Genomic DNA, 22,617 nt, shown 5'->3' on the forward strand with positions numbered 1-22,617 from the left:
TCTTTGTAGATGATGTGGAAACCTGCCTATGACTTTCTTTATACTTGGGGTGCTCACTATGGAAATAGCTATAGAGACGTGTTACAAGACCTTCAATCAGCTTTGGACAGAATGAAAAATCCAGTGACGAAACAATGGCGGGACTTAACTGGAGTTTTAATACTAATAAATTCTTTAGAGATTTTGAGAGCAACTGCATTTTCCTTTTCTGAAGAAGTATAGAGATGAAGGTATATTTCTTGGAGGAGGTGACTAGGAAGGGGAGAATGGAGTAGTGTATATGTGTGTATGAACTCATTTTTTTCTTGTTTGCAAAAAATGTTTTTCTTAATAAAAATACAATCTTATACCAAATACAAGATTAGTTTTATGACCAAGCACATATTCTAGTATACATTTAAAATGTATATAATGGAGTGTTTTGTTGTTGAAAAAAAGAAAGTGAAGCCATTTCAAAGTGTCTATTAACTTCTTAAATTGAAACAAAATGACTGCTGGAATAATTGCATCACACAGATAAAAAGATAAAGTGTTTTTAATAAGAACATAAGAGTTTTGCCAGTGGAACGTAGGAAGAGAAAAATTAGCATGTTCTCTGTGTTCCTGCATAGGACTATAAGTGATATGCGCCTAATCTTATTTTTATTCCTCAATGGAGTTTGCCAATTTTATTCTCTTTTCTTTTCCATGTAAAGAAACTAAGCTCAGGATATGTTGCTATGTGACTATGTAAAGTAGTTTTTTTTTCCTGAAAAGTTTAGTTCTTTTTAGACACACACACACACACACACCTTGCCACATAGCAAAATAGAAAAAACATGCCAAAACATAGAGAAGTCATAGCTTTGTCATTTTAATTAAATTTCACTGCTGTTTTATACCATATCTTGATAAACTGAAAAAATTATCATTGGTAAATATGTTGCCTGCATACATAGATGACATATTTAACACTTTTTTTTAGCCTCTTGGGACATTTCAAGTCCCCTCCACCAAGAAACCCCCCCAAACAAAAACAAACAACAAAACATTGCTCAGTTATGATTTATGGTGGTGCCAGTGATTGAAGTTGTGACTATGAAGTCTTAGGCATGAGTCTTTTATTCAACAACTATGCTATCTCCCTGGCCCACTTTGACTTTAAGATCATAGTGAACACCACTTTTCTTTTCTTCTTCCTCTTTGTTTTGTTTATTGTTTAAATCACTGTATACATTTCAGGAGTACTGTTTCATTCTTCTTCATTTGTGAGTTGTCATCCCATTCCCTACAATTGCTGAAGTTCCTCCACCACAATCTACTAGATCCCCCTCATTCTTGTGCCTTCAATATCCTCCTCTACTAGCAACCATGGTTCATGTCAGGCAATTCTTTATTCTCAGGTATTTTTAATAACAAGGGTGATTTTTAATTATCCAGTTTATTGTAGCTAAACACAACATTTTTAACCTCCAAAACCACATGTCTCTGTATGGCTATATACATATGCTACTGAAGACATATGTGTGTGCGTGCACCAAAGTGTTTTTATAAAACTTTAGGTAAACAGAGTGTAAATACAGAATGAGGCTAATATAAATAATAACTGTTGGTTGACAATATTACAAAGGTATGGTCTATACTTACTCATATGGTTAACCCTCTGGATGTTTGTGTTTATGTGTTTTTTGTAATAATTTATTTATTGTCTTTCAGTCAACAGAAAGTATGTGTACCTACTCTGTGGTAGGTACACAGGTGTTTCACAGGTGTTTGAGGTTAATAATCAGAAGAATCATGACATTACTACTGACTTCTGTAAGGCTGATTGTAGAGACAATGAAAAAAGTGTAGTTTAAGATAAAATAACAAACGTAATAACTGCTATAGGAGAACAGGAGACAAAAAATATATAGGAGATAGCACTATGTGAATTAGGGGGGTCCTTAGGAAAGAAATGATGAAGCTTAAGGAAGATAAGACACTATCTCTGGTCTGGAAAGACTGGAAGAGACAATTTTTTAATGCATTGAGTCCTCAGGCAGGAGAGTAGCTCAGGAGATGGAAGGAGTTTGGGTGAAGAGTTAAAGAGGGTGTAAGACCAATCATGAACCTAAAGGCTGGAACAGCTCAGATGAAGAGCTGGGGGCGGGGATTGTCTCTGTTTTGTAGATAGTTAGTAGGCCTATTTTAGTTATATTCCAAAGGGCCTGTGGCTGTACTAGTTCTAGTTTTTTGTTTTTTGTTTTTTTTTTCCTTTTTCTTTTTTTACCCTGAGCCTGAAATCTGATGTGCAGGTGGATCCAAGTTATTATCTGGGGAGATGATGTCATAGCTGGAAAAAGGACCAGAAAGATGCATCAGGGAAGAAAGTAGCTCCCAAATATGGGAAAGGTGTATAAATATTGTTGACTATAAACTCCATCAATTAGATCTGATCTGTCTGGTGGTGGGAAATGTGTGGAGTTGTATCCCTCTTATCCTATGGTTTTTATCAGTGTTTCCTTTTTATAAGTAAAAATTAAAAAAAAAAAAAAAAAAGAGGATGGAAGAATGAGAGGCATACCCTGGAAGGTAATGTGGTGGAGCTGAATAAGGTTTTTGTTTAGGGATCCTGAATAAAACATGTCCATTTGGCTAAAAAGTAAAAGCAGAATCTTTTTAGAGCTTTTAATACACCCACCCTAGGGTATTTGGTACACTGGCAAAGGTAATTTGAATTAGGGTTTAAGAACAATCTGTAAGGCTTTCAATATTTATATTTGATGATAAGAGAGCATAGTCTGCCTGAGTTATGTATGCATGCTCAAGGACAGAATTTATTTTAGTGGAAAATAAATTGAGGGGAAGAAAAAATAATTTGTAAGTTCAAGACACACTTATTTTTAATGGTGTTTTTACTTTCTTTAGGACACTCTTGAAATCTTACTAGCATGTCAGCAAACCAGAACATTTTGGGAAGAGATTAATAACTGGGTTATCCAGGCTCTAAGATCTGACAGGAGGTCTTGTTATCTAGTTAGGGTAGGATTAAGTTAATCAGTTCAGATTATATAGGATGTGTTGTGATTGTGGTTGAGAGGTATAAGAAGCATTTAAGAAAAAGAAGACTGCCATGCTTATAACTTAAGGATGAAACAATAGCAAATTACTAATACATGTAAGAATATTTTATACTCTCATAAATACTTCCAGAGAAATTTTAAACATATATTCAAGCATTTTATTCTTAGAAATATATTCTAATATTTTTGTAAGCTTTCTCTACTTTTCTGAATTTTATGGTTTTTCTCTTCTGATTATGAATTTCCATAATCAGATATTACTAGCTCAGTAATAATAAATTGTCTCTAATATTTGGCAAGAAATTAGGAGAGTTAATCAGACCTTTACATTGCAAACTTGTCATCATTAAAAGGAGCAAAATCCATTAGTCTAAAACATCTTTAAGCACTTCAGAGTGGGGAAAGCATAGAAAATTCTTTCAGTTCCTCAGTATTTTTCTCTAATGATACATTATGATGAAATTTTAGTTCAGTTCTCAGCTTGCAATGTAACAAAGTTTTCTACCTGAGGCACAAATAGAAAAAAGGTGAAGCCTTGAGGTGAATGCCAATTAAAGAGGTATGCGCAATAGTGGGTCACTAGCTATTCATACACATAATGGAAATGACAAGCTTTCATGTCCTATAAAGTAGAAAATATCTCATGAAATTTTGAACTTGGGAAAGCTGTGTTTCTGGAAGACACAAAACACACTGAATTAATGAATGACATTGGAATAAACAATGTGTCTACTAGAAAACAGCTTTGAAAATGTAATATTAAAGTACAATAAAAATAATTCATTAAACTTGTACATTGTTGTTACTGGAAATTTCAAAATTTAAATTGCCATACTGTGTTTCATAAGTTGTATTGCTTTAGCTATTTTTAATAGTTAAGTAGCATTAGAAATAACATAAAGGAAAGAATAATGAAAACCTGCATCATTTGTGACTTTTTAAATTAAAATATATCATTTTTCTTCTAATTAATACTTAACTCTTTCAACTCCTAATATAATTTCTTCATTTTGCAAATGTTTTCTTATATGCTGTTGTATAACTTAATGAGTGGAGTTCCATGTATTATGTGCTACCACTACAGCAGTTAGAGTTAACCCAAAGACATTCATGCTAATAAAATAACTATGTGTATGAAGTTATAGAGTTGGATATTTTATGATTTTTGTCTGTTTGCTTTGTTCTGAGGAGAGAAAATGTGAATTAAGTCTAATAAACTGAATAGTGTCTTCTTATAGCATACTACACACTAAATACTTTACATATATTATCTCATTTAATATTCACATAATGTGATTGGTTATATAGTATGTACAACTTCTAATATTTGGATACCACCACCTATTCAAAATAAGCTAAAATATATTTCTTGAGTACTAAGCTGGAAGGCCAGTGGTTTTACTTAAACTATTCACAACATATTGTTCTGTAAAAGCTTCACTGTGGATTCTCCAGCTTTAACAGCAACAGAACCACTTGAAAGATTTATTGGGACACATATTACTGGGTTCACCTCAGTTTCTGACTCAGCAGCTCTAGGAAGGTATATGAGAATTTGTATTTCTAGTAAGCTCCCAGGTGAGGCAGATGCTGATCACTCAGGGACCCAACTTTAAGAACCACTTTACTCGTAAACAGTAATAAAAATTTTTTAAAGGGAAAAAAAAGAACCACTTTACAACAGCCTTTAACATTTTATTAAATATGTCGAAACAAATCTTTGTTAAGCCAGTAGCACTAACTTTCAGATTAAAAACATTTTTGTGTCATTATAGCAGAGAAATAGTTATTAAGTTGTGAAAAACACAAACACATTATATAACCATTTCTTTTATTTATTAAAATGTGTTTTCCATAATAAATTAATAAAAAACAAAATAAGTTTGATATTCTGACACTAATTAAAATAATCGTAAATCCATGTGTCATTTGAGGTGGAAACATTTGAATAAAAATAAGTTAAGGAAAAACTGAGATATCTACTCAGTGTTGATGATTTTGTAAATATATTCACCTGTTTCTGTAAAAAATATTGGTTTTACTGGCCCATCACTTGTAAACTTCTTGTTGTATGCAGCAGCCTTTTCTTGTGTATCAACGCTTCACTATAGAATTACAAAGTAATTACTACTAATTACTTTGTGGATACTAATGTGGATTAGTAGATCCACATTTAAAGCAATTGAGAAGAGGTAATGATCTGAATTACCTCATTTTCACAATATATACTGTATCACCCTATAGCATATTTTCCTTTATAATCATTTTTGGGTGAAGAGGAGTGTCTGTGACATCACTTTTTCCCCCACACATAGGGATATTTCAGACTATCCTTTTTTCTCTGGAAGCAGAGTTTAAAAAAAAAAAAACAACTTCTTTAATGAGAGTAGAGAAAAAGAGAGAGAAGAGAAAGGAAGGGAAGGGAAGGGAAGGGAAGGGAAGGGAAGGGAAGGGAAGGGAAGGGAAGGGAAGGGAAGGGAAGGGAAGGGAAGGAAAAAGAAGTCAGAGAACTACACAGCTCTGGCTAATGGTAATGCTGGGGATTGAACCTACAGGAACCTTGAACCTGTTGAACCTTGGAGCTTCAGGCATGAAAGTCATTTGCACAACCACTATGCTGTCTTCCCAACCCCTGGAAGGAGACTTTAAAAGTTTCTAAAATTTAAGTCCACACTTAAACTTCTTTTATCTATTGTGGGTATTTGATGACATATGTCAACAGTTAGTAGTTAAAATCCAAAGTTAGTAATAATAAATCTTTTAGTTCTGTCCTCCTCCTCCTCTTCCTCCTCTTCCTCCTTCTCCTCCTCCTTCTCCTCCTTCTCTCTGTCTCTCTCTCTTTTTCTCTCTCTCTCTTTCCCTGTCCCTTCCTTCCTCTCTCCATCTCTCCCTCCAGAATATAGGATTGAAAGTTTTTTTATTAGTATTGGTATTACACATGTTTCTTAAATGGCATCGAATAATTAACTACTATACTCTTTAGTTCAGCAAAAAATTCAGTTCATGGCAGGAAAATGTTTCCTTTTAATCAGAAGAAATTATGTTGATACTCACCCAGGCTCCCTCATATCTGGGTAGAAAGCAAGGTAAATGTGATGGTAGGAATGCATATTTCCTGGTATCTCCACCATATGGGTCACTCTGATTCAACCAATTTTGGTTTCATACTCATCCCTCAGCCAATATTGGTGGACTATAACCAATGTTTCCTTGGCCCCACTCCTTTGTGGATTATTTCTTTCTTGAGACACTAGCCAGACTGCTTAGATCCAAGATCTTTTCATGGAAAATAGAGAAAATGGATGTTTGTGAAACCTATAGCAATTTTCCACTGAAAATGTTACATGAGATTAAACTCAACACCATTTCTGGTACCAGGAAAACTTTCTACCTCAAGTATAATTCTAGAAGTTAAGTCTTCTGAGTTCTCATAGACTAGGCAATGGGCCTGCTTTTCTTCTTCTTCTAGAGTTTGCCCTTCTTCCGTAGCCAGTCAACAGCGTCAGGTTGAGCCTGATGTAAAGTTTCGAGATGTCCTTTGAATCTAGAGAGGTGGCAGTCGTTGACTATGTGGGTCATAGTCTGTCTGTAGCCGCAGGGGCAGTTCGGGTCGTCTCTGGCTCCCCAGCGATGGAACATAGCGGCGCACCAGCCATGGCCTGTTCGATAGCGATTCAGGAGGGCCTAATCATAACGTGCTAGGTCAAAGCCGGGTTGACGCTTGCAGGGGTCTGTGATGAGGTGTTTGTTCTTTCTCTAAATGCTTGTACTAAATCAAATAAGTAAATGGAAGTCAAGGGCAATAACTAGCCCTTTCATAGCACTTTATAAATTGTTGATGATATGACAGAGTCAACTAAAACCTAATCAAGACTGGGTTCACCTGCTCCAGGAAAATCATTAGTAGATCTTCCACTATTCCTAATTGCTCACTCTCAAGAATGTGGGTCCCATAACTTGATAAATACAGCCCACCAAGCACCAGAAAGAACCCAACTATGAAAGAGGGATAGTGCAGGAGTTTCCAAAATGACTGCTTGTGAAAATTGTAAAGATCAAGTGGCAGGATCTACAAGTAAAAAGGCATATTGAAGAAGATACTTTGAACACTTCCTGAATGAAATTACAAAAGTAACTCCAAGATCAGTGATATTTATATCTTTATCAGCCATCTAACTTTTCATCAGAGACTTTTATCTTTTTATGAAACAGTAGTAACTTCTAAGTGTTGCCTAAGGGGAATGAGGACCAGCAATATGAGCAATATGAAAGAGACACAATGACAAAAGTGATCAGCTTGTTTTCTATGAATAACAGCTATGTTGAGATATATAAAATATCCCATATTTGTAATACAACTCACTCTGTCCATTTTTAAAAACTTATAGACATTTTTTTCCAAGCATAGTTTCTGTTTAATGTTTATCCAATCACCTTCACAGTTTTCTCTGTGTGGAGTATTGCTCTTAAGGAGGGTATATCATGTTTTCTATTTTTCTGGGTAGAATGGAATTCTCTGGGTTGTAGCAAAAGGAGAGTAGTGATCAAGGTTATTTGTCAGGAGAGGAGAGAACATTTGATATTGCAATCTTAAAGCTATTACTATTGACAGTTTTAAAAAAATCTGAAATCTTTTCATACACTTACAGAGCCTTTGTATTTCTCTCAGTATTGATTGCTGGGAATATTATAGTGTGTTTGTATTTGTTGAGTCTAAATTCCAATACGATAGTATCAAACTCATTGTAAGAAATTAATCTATTGCCCCTTAAGTTTCTGCCTCAAACAAGATTCTATCTTTAATGACAGTTTTGTTCTGACCATTTCTGTATATTCTGTGTTTATCTTCTAGAAAAATGTCTTTGCTTGCTAGAGACACCATAATAAAGTACCACAGATTGAGTGACAAATAACATAAAATGCATTTTCTCACAATTTGTGGAAGCTATAAGACTGAGATTGAAGTGATGGCAGTTGATTATTTCTTCTGAAGACCACAAGAGAAGGATGTTCCAGGTGTTTCTCCATATTTACATGGGTTATCTTCTCCCTATAATCTTCACATGGTTTTATCTTGGTGCATACGTCTAATCTCTTCTTCTTTTAAAGTCACCAAGCCTGCATCATTAACATTTATAAAAATATAAAATAAAAACCATAAACAAAGACAGTAGTCAATTTCATTTGTAATCTTACTGGAAAGTTTGTGGAATGAATATTCACTACAGTAGTTATTTTGGTTAATGAAAACTAGTGTTCAGCACATGCAGCATTCTTTGCATCTGTAGAGATATGGTAGGTTTGTGAAACATTTTAAAGTATTCTACTATGTGATCTTTGTGAGTTATTGTCAAGATTACTTAGAACATGGGTTGAGGGGGAGACTGGACCATGTCCTCAGGGAGCCTTGGGACTACTAGTCAGCTTCCAGGAGGATTCAGTCATGTGCCCTCTAGAAAAGGATTACAAGTGACTCCATGGTCAGCTGTGCAAATTTCAAACATATTTTATGACAAAGATGTAAAGTAGAAATCATGTAGCGATGAAATTAAAGTTCAAAAACAAACAAACGAACAAAAAGCCTGATGGGCACAGAACCTACCAGGCCTATAAAAGTGAAAAAGACAAGACCTGCTTATATGTTTTTCCTTCTCTTTAAATCCTCCATCTGGATGAACTTCCGGAGGCGGGGTTATGGAGCAGCAGCAGCTGTGTTTCTCTCCTCTCCTCTCCCAGATAAACTAGGAATACCAAAGGAGACCACCTGGGACCTCAACAAGAAAGGGCTGGAGCAACATCAGGAACCCACCAAATCACCAGTGAGTGCAAACATGTGTGGCTCCTGGACAGAGAGGAGCCTAGGGAGAGACTGGGTGGCTGGTGACAGTCCAGCAGTTTACCAGTTGAGACACAACCTCCAGTCTGTTTCACCAACAAAAAGACTGCTGAAAGGAGAGGACTCCCCTGAGACTCACTAAATGCAACTGTGAGTTCCCACTACTGCCCTCAGTATCTGGAGCAACTGCAGGGAGGCCCTGTGCTGACACCAGGGGACAGAGAACTAACCAGGAAACTCAGGAGAAGATCTACCTTGGTGGCCTAGCAGTAGGGCTGTGAGAGTCTCTTTGCATAACCACTGGATTATCTCTGCTCCACCCTGCCTTATCTCTTGGTAAGGAAAGAGGGATTAAACTAAGAAGCCTACTTATAGTTCAAAAGCCCGCAGGCTCCCATAGCCTACATGGAAGAAAAAGAACCAAAAGGCTTTTAAGCCACTGAAAAGACAAATTTCCAAAACAATCTTGAGAAGAGGAATGACACTCCCAGATCTCATATTGTATTATAGGGCTGTTGTCATCAAAACTGCTTGGTACTGGAACAATAGACACACTGACCACTGACCAGTGGAATAGAACTGAGAGCCAGAAGTAAGCCCCCACACCTATGGACATCTAATCTTTAGCAAAGGTGCCCAGACTACTAAATGGGGAAAGCAGAGTCTCTTCAACAAATGGTGTTTGAAAAAATGGGTTGAAACATGCAGCAGAATGAAACTAACCACTATATTTCACCAAACACAAAATTAAATTCCAAGTGGATCAAGGACTTGGATGTTAGACCAGAAACTATCAGATACTTAGAGAAAATATTGGCAGAACTCTTTCCCCCATAAATATTAAAGACATCTTCAATGAAACAAATCCAATTACAAAGAAGACTAAGGCAAGCATAAACCTATGGGACTACATCAAATTAAAAAGCTTCTGCACAGCAAAAGAAACTTCTCCCTAAACCAAGAGACCCTTCACAGAATGGGAGAAGATCTTCACATATTATACATAAGACAAGAGGGTAATAACAGAATATATAAAGAGCTTGCCAAACTCAACAACAAGAAAACAAATAACCTCATCTAAAAATGGGGAGAGGACATGGACAAAATATTCACCACAGAAGAGATCCAAAAGGCCATGAAACACGTGAAAAATGCTCCAAGTCTCTGGTTGTCAGAGAAATGCAAATAAAGACAACAACGAGATACCACTTCACTCCTGTGAGAATGTCATACATCAGAAAAGGTAATAGCAGCAAATGTTGGAGAGGTTGTGGGGTCAAATGAACCCTCCTGCACTGCTGGTGGGAATGTCATTGGTCTAACCTCTATGTAGAACAGTCTGGAGAACTCTCAGAAGGCTAGAAATGGACCTACCCTATGATCCTACAATTCCTCTCTTGGGGATATATCCTAAGGAACCCAATACACCCATCCAAAATGATTTGTGTACACATATGTTCTTGGCAGCACAATTTGTAATAGCCAAAACCTGGAAGCAACCCAGGTGTCCAACAACAGATGAGTGGCTGAGCAAATTGTGGTATATGTACAGAATGGAATACTACTCCACTATAAAAAATGGTGACTTCACTGTTTTCAGCTTATCTTGGATGGACCTTGAAAAATTAATGTTAAGGGGAGTCGGGCTGTAGCGCAGCGGGTTAAGCGCAAGGACCGGCATAAGGATCCCGGTTCTAACCCTGGCTCCCCACCTGCAGGGGAGTTGCTTCACAGGTGGTGAAGCAGGTCTGCAAGTGTCTATCTTTCCTCCTCTCTGTCTTCCCCTCCTCTCTCCATTTCTGTCTGTCCTATCCAACAACTACAACAACAATAATAACTACAACAATAAAACAAGGGCAACAAAAGGGAATAAATAAATAAAATAAATATTAAAAAAAAGAAAAATTAATGTTAAGTGAAATAAGTCAGAAATAGAAGGATGATTATGGGATGATCTCACTCTCAAGTAGAAGTTGAAAAACCAGATCAGAAGAGAAAACACAAGTAGAACCTGAACTGAAATTGGCATGTTGCACCAAAGTAAAAGACTCTGGGGTGGGTGGGTGGGGAGAATACAGATCCAAGAAGGATGACAGAGGACCTAGTAGGGGTTGTATTGCTATATAGAAAATTGGAAAATGTTATGCATATACAAACTATTGTATTTACTGTCGAATGTAAAACATTAACTCCCCAATAAAGAAATAAAAAAATAAAAAATAAATCCTCCATCTTCCTTACACCCGGGGCTAGCTTCTCATTCATTTACTGAGATCATCTGTTACTGGGTTATAGATACATGGGTGTGGTTATCTTCCTAAAACTCCTCCTAAAGTGTGCAAGGTTCTTCCTTTTGTGGTTTCCAAAAACTGCTCTATCATTTCCCTGTACTACCTTACAGTTCTTCCCCACAGGTATGGGGAAAAATGATAAAACAAAACAAAGTGGCCACATTCTAGCTATTTGGGGTTCCAGTCCTCCTATCTCTATACTGTCCCTAAAACATAACAGTGATTTAATATGGAGACATTTTTTTCAACTTGTTGATTAACCTATCAATTATAATTTAAGGAACAGTAATTTGTGACAAGTTAGGCACAATATGTGTGAGCAGTGACCCAAATAAACTTAAATGGGAATTGACTGCTTTAATTATGACAATTTAGTGTCACTCTGTTTTTTTTTTTTTTCCTTTCTCTTTCCCCTCACCTACTCCTCTTCTCCCTTTTCCCTGTTTTTTCCTAACTGGAAAGAAAAATAGAATTATATCTTTTTATTTATTTATTTATTTATTCCCTTTTGTTGCCCTTGTTGTTTTATTGTTGTAATTATTATTGTTGTTATTGATGTTGTTGTTGGATAGGAGAGAGAGAAATGAAGAGAAGAGGGGAAGACAGAGAGAGGGAGAGAAAGATAGACACCTGCAGAACTGCTTCACCACCTGTGAAGTGACTCCCCTGCAGGTGGGGAGCCGGGAGTCCTTCACTGTGCACAGTTCTTTTATTCTTCAAATGATATACGAGGTAACTACTTCTGAGTAAGCAATCATGTTTGTTTCTTTATCTAAAGCACTATGCCTGGCATGAGTCACAAATAAAGAAAATCTTTCTATTCCTATATAATTTTCTATTTAGTGTCGAAGCTAGGGATATAAAGAAATAATTATATACATGGCTGAAAGAATGCTCATCAATGGTTGAATTTACATGTAGAAAGATCAAGGATGAATGCACAATATTTTTGAGAAATTACAAAATGCATCAGACATGAATGGAAATGAGCTCTGTTATCATCATTACTGAAAGCCATCCTTGTTATTTCCCTTGTGGTTTTTTGGCACAGCAACAGTCATGCTTAAGTTAAAAACAAAACAAACAAAAACAACAACAACAACAAAAAACTTTGGTATCAGCAACATAGCTCTACTGGATAGTACACTCATAAGATAGCTGCTTTGTCATGCTCATATCCCAAGTTTGAGCCTGAATGTTACTGCACTAGAGGAAGCTTGAGTTCTATTGTAACTTTCCACTCTTTATGTTTCTCTTTCTGAAACAGTTAACTCAGAATGATGCAGCTCCAGTGACAAAAGTAATTAAAAAAAAAAACATTTTTTTTATGTCTACGTATTGCTGAACTCAAACTCATTTGACAGTTAATTTCAAAGTCCTCACATAGTGAAAAACAGCATAGTTGAAGTCTTTTCTTTGTGGACTGCAGCTTTAAAATGTCCATTTTTCTACATGCTGGAAATCCAGAGTAAGCACAATCGACTAGATTTTTGTCTTCTCAGCCTTATTTGTATATTGATACCTTCTGTATTATTCAGGAACAAAAACACCTTCAAATGGAAAGTTTCTAAAATCTTACACAAGGCTCACTATTAAACATTACAGTGACAACTGCATTAATGCAATCTATGATTTGTTGGGGGCAAAGGGCACTTGGAACACACATTTAAAACTCTGGCTAAATTCAGGAATCTATCCTCAGTTCTGACGGAATGAACTCGCATTTACGGGCAGGACTCTTACATTAATAAAAGATATTATATTTCCAAAACATTCCAGTGTTTAAGAATAAAAAGTTTTAGAAAAAAAATACAACCACAGCTAAACATTGCTCAAATAGAAATAACTCTGTGACTATGTACTTTCTTCAGGAAAAGACCTTGTCAAAAGTTTAATTATAATTAACTGCAAAGATAAGAATTTGACAGTTTTGTTTTCTCTTTAGAAAAAAAAATATCTTGATGATTATTATATAACAATAAATACTTTATGCATTTTTGATAAAGTAATTGGAAAGAATTCCTTACCTAGAAGGGTGATATTATATTTATCCCTAAAATACTCTAACAAATGAAGCCCTGAGCTATCAAAAAATATTTGTGAAGGGATAATCTAACATATTATATGAGGTTATATAGTATAATTCATTTCAGTTACTCCATAACTACAGGAAATAAAATATATCATTAACACTACCATTCTGGGCCAATTTTATTTTTCAGGTAGAAAGATAGAAAAAGACACAGAGGGAGGGAAGGGAAAGCCTGTGCAAAAAATTTTAGGTCCCCAGTGCAGTGGGTACCAGAATTGAATCTAGGTAGTGCATGACAAAGGGCATCTTCTCTGATGAACTACCTAACTGAGCATGCTGTAAAAAAATTTTGAACTTAAATCTACAACAATGTAGATATTTAATTATTTTGCTTGTGTGTACTTCAGTATTTAAAATTCTTATTTTAATGGGAGAGAAATATATAGAGAGAAAGGGATAGCAGAACACTGCTCAGCTCTGGCTTATAGTGGTGCTGGGTTTTGAACCTTGGATCTCAGAGCCTTAGGCAGGAGACTTATTTGCATAACAATAATGTCAGCTCTCCAGTCCATTACTTGTATATTTTTTGTAAATATGTTTAAACATTGTTTGAAGTATTTTATGACAAACCAAATCTAATAGGCTTTTCACTTTGAAATCAAGTAGTTAATTGCTTTTCCATAGTGATGTTGACAAGTAGATTGAATTCCTTTTCCTATGCTTTCTATCTGATGTTACCTGGATCAATAGCATGGTTTGCAAAATGATAGTAAAAACTCCCTAGTAGAGCAAATTGTACACATTCAAGTTACATTCATTTTGAATGTGGCTATCAGGTTCAACATAGCCAGAAAATATACAAAACTCTAGTCAGTTGATCAGAAAATCTTACAGTTGAAGAAAACTCATGATGATCATCTAGACTTTATTTCATCAGGCTACAAACCCAAAAAACTAATCACTCAGAATGACAGACCGTTCCAGTGCTGATAATTTCTTCTTTTACAAAATTTGCCTATGTTCATCACAAAACTCTCTGAATAAAAACACCAATAATAGTACAGATTATTGGAAGTAATCTGTAGTCAGACTTGAAACCAAAGTTATTTTATTTTTTGTAACAGTTATTTTTTTTATCTTTTATGACAAAATTATTTTATGACCAGTTAGCTATGAGATGAAAATGTTTGTGGCAAAAATACAAGTGAAGAAAATACAGAAAAATTACCTGGAATTGCATTTATTTATTCAATATTTCACTGGGATATTGAGAACTAAGTACACCTTACTAAAGGGTAAGCAGGCCCCTCTAGAGAAAACTGTTTTGACAGTGCTTATTCCCTCAGGGTGTGCCACATGTCTCTTTCTGCTTGGCTTTCTAAAAAGCAAGTATTTTGTCTCAGGAGAGACAAATTAAATGGATGAGTAGTCTGCAGCTCAAAATATCATTTTCTTACCTGTCCACTGCTGTGAATACCAAGTAAGGTAATATAAACAAAAGTGACTAGTTTAGAAATCTATGATGTGGCATTTGCATGCAAATACCTACTCTGAATTTAGTTGAGTCCCTGAGTTTGTGATTCTGACATTTACCTTGGGAATTTAGGTGAGTTAGAGACCAGCACACTTATTGAACCCTTACGTTCAGACCTTCTTATTCATCATTTTACTTTTTTATAGAAACGGTATCATACATTTTATGTGATATGATAGTAGGATGCTAAAGAAATATAATTGAAGAAATCATTGAGTTGTTAAAATTACTTATATTTACTTATATTTTTTTTCCAAAGAGCCATAGATATGGGGAATGAGAATTCTGTGTTAAAAGAAATAAAAAATGCCACAAGATTTTTTTTTAAATTCCAGACCAGAAGGATGAATAATTCAACAAGGAAGACATGTAAAAATAATTTGTTCCTAAAGAGAAGACATTTACAAGAGAATTCCAAGGCAGGTGTGGAGGCTTGTGAGGCTTGCTTGGGCAGCAACCTTTTGAGGGAGAGGGAGAGGAGGAGGTTCCATTGTCACTTCCTGGCAGGTCTAAAACAAAGAACTAGGACAAGGGAATATAGTCTACCTCTACTCCATCTTTGCATCACTGTTACATATTTAAGAATCATGCCAAGTTCATTAAAGATTATAAAATGTGTAAAATATGACACATGAATACCCTCCTAAGATTTGCTAGTTAAATGTGTTTTTCTTCATGTTCTTATGTTTGTATTTGTCATATGCCTTAATACCTAAGAATATAATTTATACACCTGAAGACAACATTTTGTAACAAAAACTCAAACCATTAGCGACGTTGAATGAAATAAGATGATAAAAGACCCTAGGTAGCTGTTACATACATTCTAGTCACACAGAATTTCATAGTATCTATTATTACAGGCAAATATAATAAAAATATAAAATCTATACATAAGGAAAAGATGTGGCAATTTCAGAAGTGTGACTGCATTTAGAGAGAAGAGAAACATGATTAAGTGGGATGCTATTTCTTTTCTTTCTTTCTTTATTCCTTTCTTTCTTTCTCTATTGGGGGAATAATGTTTTACAGTTGACAGTAAATACAGTAGTTTCTACATGCATAGCATTTCTCAGTTTTCCACATAAAAATACAATCTCCACTATGTCTTCTGCAATCCTATTCCAGGACCTGAACTCCCCCCCCCCCCAAAGACTTTTATTTGGGTGCAATAATGCTGACTATTTCTATCCTATATTTTATTCTAGTGAATCTTCATATAATGTGTTGCAAAATATCATATTTGCTGTAATTTTTGCAGATGGCTAGTTGAACGAACAATAAATTTTGTATTTTTTCATATTTTGAATAACTTTAGTGAAAATAAACTGAATGTTAAAACACGTTTTGAAACACTATTTTTCTGCTAAGAACTTTCTCATGCAGCTGAATCTCAAGTCACTCACTGTTACTAGCTAAAAATCTTCATTTAGTAATTGAGAAAATTGCTTCCATACAACATTAAGTTATAATGATGCTACATCCGAAAGAATTATTATTTAGTAAACAAATTGTATCTTAGAGTTTGCAAAAATACAAAAGTGGGTGCCACAAAAGCTGTAGGGCAGCACTTAAGTGACAAGTATAGTATGTTATACACACAGATATATAGATGTGACTCTGTGTCCATGAATTTTTATGTCTGTAAGGCAAAGTCAAATCAATAATAATAAGTAGTTTATTATGTATTTAGATTTCTAAGATCATATAATAACATATAACATTGTATTCATTTCAAGTACACAATATCTTTATAAATACTTATATTTTTATTCATTTTTATTAGCAATGTACAAGCTTATAAGATAATAAGGGTATAATTCTATACCACCAAAATTTGTGCTCCCATATTCCTCCAGCAGCCACTATAATTCTCCTAAGGTCATGGATATGGGATATGTATGTATATATATTATATAAAATATATATATACTTTTCTCAAGTTCATGTTACAACATATATATATACATATGAAATATATATATGAACATATACATGAAATGATAACCACAATAAATCTAGTTGACATCTGTCAGCATATATTATTACAGAGGTTTTTTCCTGTGATGAAAACACTTGAAAAAAAAAAAAACATTAACATGGAATGGCAAAATAATTTGTCTGGAGAGTGCATCTACTTTGCCAGTGCACATGGCCCAGACCCAGACTGTGCTACTACTGCAATGGAGGATGCTCTGGTGCTGCGTATCTCTCCCCTTGTTTCAATGTCTTTTTGAGGGGGGGAGAAGAGGGGTGAAAGATACCACAACACCAAAGCTTCCTTCAATGTGTTGGGGGTCTGGCTCAAACCTGAACTGTGCATAAGACAAAGCAGCACAGTATTCAAGTGTCTTGTTTCATAGATTCTATCTCTCTGTATCAATCTCTATGTAAAACATCAGCTTGGAGTGGTAGTGCCTCAGTGATGGGAAAATTAATGTAATAAACACTGAAAAAGAAAGGAAGGAAGATAAAGAAATAAATTATTTAAAAAAAAGAAAGGAAGGAAGAAAGAAAGATAGGAAGGAGGGAAGAGAGGGAGAGAGAAAAAGCAAAAAAAAATTATGTATGAGAGTGTACTTTTACACTATTTCATTGTATGCTAGGATTGAAAAGGAACACTGGTTATGACCCTATAACCTGAGGGTCTCCTGATAATATTGTTATGATAGAAAAAGTAAAAAAAAAAAAGTCAAATAGAAGATTATCAGTAATTCAGATATGGTTCTATGTGGTTAGGCTTTAGGTGATGGAGTTCACACATAACCTAGAGAAGGATATGGGGGATGAGATACAACATTATTGGAATTTGAGCTGTAAGAAAAATGACTCAATGAGTAACATGGGAACCAAGCTAAATTTCAGGGTTGTTATTTTGTCTTTTCTCAGTCAGTGTGAGTGCTCATTGACAAAATAAAATAACAAAGTCCTGAGAGCTTTCATGACTAACAAGAAGGATTCAGGGTTCTGGGAAGAATCTGGTTTAATTATTTACAACTTGGATCACAGGTTAATAACTTCTTTCTTAAGCAAGAAGTTTGTGAGCCAAAATTACATTCCCTCATTCTCAAGTACAAATTCTGCTCCTTTCTACAGTTCCAATACTCTCTCCAAACATGCTATTTACTTTTTAATCCTCTCTGCCAGGAACTGTCTGCAAGCTTATTACTGACCTCCCCACCCCCACCCCCCAGTGAGTCAATTAATTGGTTTTTATGCTTCTTAGGTTGAACCAGAAGAATCATTCAGCCCTTACCAAAAAGGAGTAAACCTTGAGTAAGAAGCTAATAACGCACTATTATTATCTGTAAAAGTCAGTCTCCTAGAGAGCTAGACATCATTAAGTCCTTGTAGAAAGCAGGCAGGCAAAGGACTTAGTCAGCCTCTGACTGACTGCATACAGTGGTGCAAACTGCAATAAGCAAAGGTTCATAGGCAGGTACATTAGGGATAGTATCTGTCTCATACAAACTGTTGACAGTTTTTTTGGCAAATTATTTAATTTCTTTGGGGCTATTTCTATATTTCTAAATAGGAATAAAATCAAACTTGATCTATTTAGTTGTTGTGAAGATTGATAATTCTGTTAACAAATAATTAATCAAAAGAAGTCTATCAATATATGTGTAGCAAGCAAATTGAATTATATATACTCAATTTGGCATTGGTAGAAAATCAATCGCTTAGAACAGTGGGATAGAACAGCGCCCCCCCCCCAAAAAAGTTCATATAATCATTGTATATAATACATGACAGAGTCAACACCATTCAATAGGAAAAAGAAAGCTCCCTCAACAAATGGTGTTGGGAAAACTAATTGATTTAGTTAGAACAATGAAAACAGACCATAACTTAATGCCATACCTGAAAGTTAACTCAAAAGTGTGTAAATGAATATTAGACTTGAAACTATACAGTGCATAGAAGAAAACATAGGTGATATGCTTCAGGGCCTTAACATCAGTGTTATATTCAGAGACTCAACCCCATTGGAAAGGGAAACTGAAGAAAGAAAAAAAGTTTAATTTTACTATAAGATTAAAAGGCTTAACACATCAAAAGAAATTTCTACAAGGATGTAAAGACAACCTGGAATTTTGAAGAAGGTATTTGCATATCATGCATCTGACATGAGACTGACACAGAAAAGACAGAAATTATATAACTCAAATCATATAGCTCAAAAGAGCAAGCAACTCAATGAAAAAAAAAGGGCAGAAGGTCTGATTAGACAGTCTCCAAAGAAGACAAACATGCACCTCCACAGATATATGAGCAAAAGCAAATGCAAATTGACACCATACTGAGATACCACTTTATACATGTAAGTATGGTTTACCTAAAAAAATAATCAGCGTGACAAATGTTGGTAAAGATGTGAATAAAAAGGGACTCTGGTATCCTGGTGGTGGGGAAGCCCTTATGGAAAATAATAAGGAGGATCCTTTTTATTAAATTTTTTTTTTTAACCAGAGCACTGTTCAGCTCTGGTTTATGGTGGTGCCAGGGATTGAACCTGCGACTTTGGAGCCTCAGGCATGAGAGTCTGTTTGCATAACCATTATGCTATCTACCCTCTAAGGAGGATACTTAAATAAATATGGAAATAATTTATGATCCAGCAACACCACCACTAACCATGTACGTAAAGGACACTAACTTGGAAGGATATTATTCATAGTTGGATGCATTATTCACAGTTGGACAGATGGCTAGATAAAGATTCTAAGGACCGAGTCAGGGAGACAACGTAGTGGTAATAATAGTTATGCAAAGACTTCCCTAACTGAGGCTCTGAAGTCCCAGGTTCAATCTCTAACACCACTATAAGCCAGAGCTGAGTAGTGCTCTGATCTTTCCCTCTATATCTTTCTATCTTTCATTAAAAAATAAATAAACACTTTAAAAAATTTAGTTTAAATAAAAATAAGAGGGCTAGGTAGTAGCTCACCCAGTAGAATATACATGTGTCCATGCAATATCTGTATTCCAATCCCTGGTCCTTACCTGTAGGGATAAGCTTGACAGGTGGTGAAGCAGTGCTGGAGGAATTTCTCTGCTTTTCTTCTTCTCCCCCCCCCCCCATTCCACTTCAGTTTGTTCGTCTCTATCCTGTAAATAAAATGATATAAGAACACAAAGATGATATTATATCATCCAGAATAGCATGGATGGAGCAGGAATTGATTATGCTAAGTGAAATAAGTAAAGAGGTGAAGGACAACTAGCAGATGGTTTTGCTTATATGTAAAATATAGACAATTAAAGCAAAGAAGTGTTCACAGGAAGAAAATAGTAACCAAACTGCCTCTTAGTCTTTGTGATAACTGGTGATAAGTGGTGGAGCAGGAATACACAGGAACTTTGAAGATGTTTACAGTAAGATAAACACAAATATATTTGAGTGTGAAGTTATACTTCTGAAATCTTAGAATTTTGTAAATTACTGTTTAGCCAATTATAATGAAAATCATTAAATATATATATTCATGATATTTTCCCTCAAGTTGCCCTTTCTTCTCTTTTTGATAGACTGGCATGGGATTTTAAAATACTGATTATCTACTGTTTTATTTTATTGTCAGGAAAACTGAAATCTCAAATAATTTTAATAAAAACTCAGATTTTAGTTAATAGAGAAGTTTGCTATGGCAGGAATAAAGTCACATCCCATTCCTTTATACTCATCCATTCATTTCAGAAGTGTATATTGTTTGCTTCCTCAGTTTACAGTCTGCTGCCCACATTTATTGCTATTTTGTTTTTACGAGGATCACAACTTCCCTTTGTCAATTCATTTTGCATTAGTACTCCCAACATATAACAAGACTAATACAAAAGTCAGACTTTGGGTTTGGTTCATTCTCTAGTTGTCCTTACATCTCAAAAAAAAAAAAAAAAGAGAGATTTTTGAATGGAGAGGACTTCTTAAGGTGAGTTAATGTGTTCATGTGTGTTTCATATTAATTTTATTTGTCTCAGCTGTCATTATAGTCTACAAAAAAAAATCTTTGAAGTTCCTCTATCCAGGGCTAGGGAAACAGCATAATGGTTATGCAAAAAGCCTTTCAAGCCTGAGGCTCTGAGGTCCTAGGTTCAATCCTTAGCACCACCAAAAACCAGAACTGAGTAGTGTTCTGGTTAAAAAGAAAAGAAATTCCTCTATCCCTTCTGCTACTATTTTTAACTGAAAGGAATCTATCCAGAACTGATAACTAACTTCTGTTTTCACATCTTGGTTCTCCCCATATTAGTAAGTATGGTACTTATCTCTGAAGAGTGATGGTTACAAAACAGCTTTTCTGAGAGGGGTCCCAAGCATCTGATAACCTTCCATTAGTGAAGGCATTTCTGAAATTCAAGTATTTTCTGTTATCCTTTCTTGACTTAAAAAAATACAAAGTGTCCAGACCTCTTCCAGTAATGACCCTGATAAAGCCATATATAGTTACACAGAGTAGTGATATAATTATGTGCTCTTTAATATTATCAGCTAAAGATAATGGAAATGGCGCTCCTCAAAATATTTTCAATTTTACTAATATCTTCTCCACATACTGGTCTATGTGTTTTTTTCTTCTTCTTCTTGTGTGGAACTGGAGTCTAACACATGATATTTCACTAGTTTGGGTCACTTTTTTTTTTTTTTTTTTTTTTTTACTTAATAGATTGAATGGCAGAGGGAGAGAGGAAGTACTAAAGTTTTGCTCATCATCAAGGGAACTGGCTCCTGTGTGGTGTCAGGACTAGAACCCCATTTGTGTACATGGCAAAAGTAAGCACCCTACTCATGAGTCGTCTTTCCACTCCCATAATGATATAAATAAATTTTTTCAAGCATTAACTGTATGCCAGGTATTTAACATTCACAAAGTTCTTTAATGTTCCTAATAGCTAATGATGAGGTGTGAATATTATTATCATGCTTTGCCAATGAGGTCACAAAAACACAGAGAAGTGAATTGAATGCTCATGGTCAGAGAGTTTGTAAGGCTAAGTAAGCAGTAGGATCTCAAATTAGACTTGAGTCTGGCCTCTTTAACTTCATTTTTGTGTGTGTGTGTTTGTGTGTGAGTATTATGATGAAAGGCTGCACTCTCTCAAAGAATGCTGCTGCTTCCAGTTTCCATTTGAATTGTACGAACAAGATACTTTTGAAAAAGGGACCCACCACCCAGCTTCATGTTCCAACAGCTGTCCCTCAGTTACTGTTGCTTCATTGCTTCTCACATTTAATGCTGCTCACAACTCTCTTGCAAAATCAAATGACTGTAGGAATTTTTATAAAAGGTACAGATGATATGAACCTACTTGTTAAGAATATATTGTGGTAGACGATTATTTTCTAAATTTATTATAAATTTCCCACCCCTGTACTATATGTGTTTCTCTTTTAATGCCAAGTTACTTTTTTAAAGACTTTATTATTTTAAAAAAAGAACTAGAATGTTGATAAAATGAACATATATTTATACTATCTTCAATGCATGTATTTCATCATGTATATAAGAAGACAAAAAGGTGGTTTATTTGAAAGAGTATTGAAAATATGAACTATCAGAGCTAAAAAATCACAAAAATGTGTTATGTATATGCAGATCATGATGGCAAAATGAAAAAGAGAGTGTGAATTAGAAATAGTTTGAGGAAACTCCAGAATATAGTCCTGTTGAGGGAAAAAATTCAGAAGATGGTATATATGTTTTTTTTATAAATTTTTTATTTAAGAAAGGATTAGTGAACAAAAACATAAGGTAGGAGGGGTACAACTCCACACAATTCCCACCACCCAATCCCCATAACACCCCCCCCCCCATGGTAGCTTTCCCATTCTCTAGCCCTCTGGGAGCATGGACCCAGGGTCGTTGAGGGTTGCAGAA

At 35.1% G+C, this 22,617-nt stretch overlaps 1 protein-coding gene across 2 annotated transcripts in view; it reads left to right on the forward strand.

The window, feature by feature from the left end:
• The window catches only part of MACC1 (MET transcriptional regulator MACC1), a 74,831-nt gene extending 73,110 nt beyond the window's left edge, over positions 1–1,721 (forward strand). For both annotated transcript variants that reach the window (XM_060196118.1, XM_060196117.1), the window contains one exon: positions 10–1,721. In XM_060196118.1, the coding sequence (XP_060052101.1) occupies positions 10–222 (213 nt within the window). In that variant the 3' untranslated portion in view covers positions 223–1,721. The remainder of the gene's footprint in view (positions 1–9) is intronic.
• Positions 1,722–22,617: the final 20,896 nt, after the last annotated feature.

This window comes from Erinaceus europaeus, chromosome 8 (genome assembly GCF_950295315.1).
Source record: "Erinaceus europaeus chromosome 8, mEriEur2.1, whole genome shotgun sequence".
Lineage (NCBI taxonomy): Eukaryota > Metazoa > Chordata > Mammalia > Eulipotyphla > Erinaceidae > Erinaceus > Erinaceus europaeus.